Source organism: Ostrinia furnacalis, unplaced genomic scaffold (genome assembly GCF_004193835.3).
Source record: "Ostrinia furnacalis isolate ACB-3 unplaced genomic scaffold, ASM419383v2 OfSCF4982, whole genome shotgun sequence".
Classification (NCBI taxonomy): Eukaryota; Metazoa; Arthropoda; class Insecta; order Lepidoptera; family Crambidae; genus Ostrinia; species Ostrinia furnacalis.
The window spans coordinates 101,289-104,907 of NW_021135221.1; the positions used below are offsets into that span (position 1 = coordinate 101,289).

General features: G+C 36.8%; 1 protein-coding gene across 1 annotated transcript; it reads right to left on the minus strand.

Annotated features, from left to right (window-relative positions):
* Nucleotides 1-1,090: 1,090 nt before the first annotated feature.
* On the minus strand, nucleotides 1,091-2,849 carry LOC114360411 (rhomboid-related protein 3-like). Its single transcript, XM_028315126.1, has 2 exons — nucleotides 2,716-2,849; nucleotides 1,091-1,274 (listed from the first exon to the last, which is right to left on the minus strand). Exons 1-2 carry the CDS (start codon nucleotides 2,826-2,828, stop codon nucleotides 1,106-1,108), a joined length of 282 nt encoding a protein of 93 aa, XP_028170927.1. The 5' UTR covers nucleotides 2,829-2,849; the 3' UTR covers nucleotides 1,091-1,105.
* Nucleotides 2,850-3,619: the final 770 nt, after the last annotated feature.

Sequence of the window (3,619 nt, forward strand, 5' to 3'; positions counted from 1 at the left end):
CCGAGGCAACTGCGATATAAACTCCCAATAGATATTTCAACCACCACTCGCAACTCATGGTATGTCGCTTTTCCAAGATACCTAGTGTGGTCAAACAAAAAATTCTTATGATGAATGTGTGTATGCAATAGAATTGTATCTTTTTATAGTCATTAACTTCTTTATATTGATATGATCTAGATCAAATGCAATGTTTCATGACGGGCCGGTGAATTCGCAACGCTTCACAGGGTCTGTACAAGTTAAGCCCGATGCTAATGATCAGGTGTCTACGGTAAGTGCTTGAGGAGGAAATATCATTTTTTGTTTTCTATTCCATGGGAATGCTATTTAGTAAATGACGTTCCAGAAGGATTGTTTCCCTGAGATTGGCTTTGCGTATAACGAGGAATTTCCTGTTGCGCTCGCTCGCCGACGGACCCAATCAAGAGCACAAATAAGAGCGTCTCATTTCATTAGATGATACTGAACAACTAGAAACCTGTTTGTTTAAGGAGAGATTTGCGTAACTATTGACGTTTTAGTCCATTATTCATGGAGGGAAAACCGTTAACAGAAAGCTGCGTGCGATTTGCCCATAGCGGAGCACACCTCCGCAAGAATCGTGCACTTTGCGGTGAATCAACGTATGACGGCGCGCACGCGCGGCGCGGGCGCACCAATTGTTATGATTCACGTAAACCGCTTGTTTGCACGGATGTGAAATCCGCTATTACAAATTTTAATTAACCGCGGTAACTGGAGCGGGGCTCGCGCAGCGGTCTCTACGTGCAATAGAAAGTGATGCACCATTTGAACACATTTGCACTATGAATACAACATCGTTTTGCAATATTACCGTCAATGCATCTGTAAACGCTTTAGAACTATTTCTTCACTTTTATAGCCGTCAACAAAGGTATTTGAGCAAGAAGCTGTGTAGGTCGCAACTTCTGAAGCCGTTTGTGTGCAAAGTCAGAGCATTTAAAAATCACCAAGCGATACAATTAGATCCGAAGAAGAAAGGTAAGCAAAATCAGGTTTCGAGAACATTGGCAATTTTATAACCGTTATAAAAGTTTTACATTCGGATATTCCTAAAGATAACGTTTAGTACATCAATGATTTACTTGTGTAAATAGGTAACGAGAAACATTGGGTTTGCTTTGATGTTTACCTCAAGAAGTGTGACGCATATGATGAAGAATGGCGGAGGGCAGCAAGTGTATCGCTCTTGGTAGTACTTGCGCTCGCGCTCCTCCGGGAGCATCTCCATAGCCACCAAGTGCACCATTCTGCAACAAACGGGTCTCATTAGTGGTAAGGCTTACGCAACATTCGTTGAAAAGAAAGAAGTAAAAAGATTAGGTTAGCAGGTTGAACTTTGAATATTGAAAGCACTCGTACAATAGGCGTACTTTTAAATAGATTCTTTAACGCTTTATAATATAGAAAGTTATTAAAATACCACGGAAAGTAAGTCGGGTAGACAACAAATACCTTCATAAGAAATAGATAACAATTTTCCAATATTGAAAGACGAATTACGAGGAAAAACTGTGTAACTGAGAAAATAGTTAGCGATCAATCAATCATCTTACTTTCACGTTATTCTTGGCACGTTTGGAGGCAATTTAATAACGATTTTTATTGTTGTACCAAAGCACACCACATGTCAGTGTGACACGACAAGTGAACATAAAAAATATATTGAAACGTTGATCGATTTGTTAATCGTTTTAATGTAAAACTACGAATTTTATCATACTAAAATTTTGAATTGGTTTTAGTTAATTAAAATTGTCTACATTTTACTAAAATTTCATATTACTAAAAATTATATTGGGTCTAGGACCTTATGCAAATGTGACAGATGTAGGTAAGTCACGCGACATTCCTGAATTTATGATCGGAATTTGAAATAGGCACTTTGTGAATATTTTGAACTCAATTTGGAATTTTTATTACTTCCTAAATATTAATAATTTTATAATAACTATCAGTTACGTAAACATCATGTATCATTTATCACGACCAATTTCTTATGTACTGTTGCTTAATGCGTGGGTCGCAAATCAAATGTGCCAATTTAGTTGGCAAATTCGTTGCAATCATGCAATAATACTCTACATATGGACTATGATAACAATAAATTATAAATTAAACATACTATTGCATGATATTAAATTGAAAATACTGAAAGTATGAAATATCTAAATTGTTAAGCACTCTTGCAAAAGCATTAACTGCAAACGGGAAATTATAGTCAAACAGGTGTTTAAGTTATAGATAAACAATAATTGAATTGGTGAGACATTACAATATCCTTTTCAAGTCGATTACACCATAAAGGTTGGCAATACACTCAGTTCCATCCGCCATAACATTGATGAATGTGAATTCTTGACCAGTAGGCTAGGATCTAATATATCAGCAGACGGAATCTATTCTTTATTACCAAAAGTAATGACTACCAATAGCCTCAATTTCTGCCGAATTTGTGACCGGGCTACTCGAGTCTCCGACCCCGAGTTTCCAATAGGATCTACGCCATTAGCAGAGGCATTCAAATTACCTTCTTTAATACTAAAAGGACTTAGCGGGATATACTGAGTCTTAAGAGACCCCGTTTATTTTTGCTAATAGTGGCAAAAACAAAAGGCGGGTCTCTTAATTTTATTATTGTTTGTTTTGTTTCTATTTTGTATCAAACAAAGATTTATTCTGTTGTATTACCTGGCGAATAGTGTGGGATCTTCGAGGAGCAGATGGAAGTCGTTCTCGGAGCTCACCTCGCGGTCGCGCTGGTGCACGGCGCATCTATAGCTGCGCGTGCGCTTGCCGCTCATCTGCAACAATGATAATATAACTTTAGTAAATCATTCAAGTATTGGTTCTATTCTTAACTAGACGACCCGGCGATATTATTAGGTAGGTACCACTTATGTTCGTTAGAAACAATGTAGGATTTAAATGGTGAAAGAATTTTTCAAATCGGTCTAATAGTTTCGGAGTTTCTGTCTGATAGTAAAGATTTTTTTTCGAAACCAATATCAGACTCAACTCCAGGATGTCTTTGATGAGTAAACAATAGATGTTTGGTTGGATATTTACTATTTATCTACTAACGTGTAAGTTATGAAAAAGTTTCGTAAAACCGAGTATTGCTATTTGTATTAAGAATAACAAGTGAAGGTATCAAGTATCAACACAACATGTTACCATTTCAAATAAGATTTTCAATTCCCATGACCCGTGTACGTTCGTGGCGTCTAACCTCCTAATTGGCTTATCTGCAGCCTTGTTAGAAATATTAGTGCCTACGTTCTAGGTCAGTAGTCCTCAAGGGAAAGCTGCCTTAGCCCAGTGAAGCTGTTATCACCATCGATTTTCGGGAATATAGGGCGACTAGCTTGAAATGCTTTAAGGTTTTATTATTACAGCTCCACTGATTGAACATTTAATATGTGAACAACTATTTTTTTGTAAGGAGGATAATTTGTATTGTTTCGATACCACGATAAACCTGTTTTATTTATGGTTTCGGAACTAAATGTCAATGTCATCTGTCATTCATGTTTGATTTTTTACAATAAAAATGTGTTGTTAATTTCTGAGAGTTTTCAATATTAAAACATGG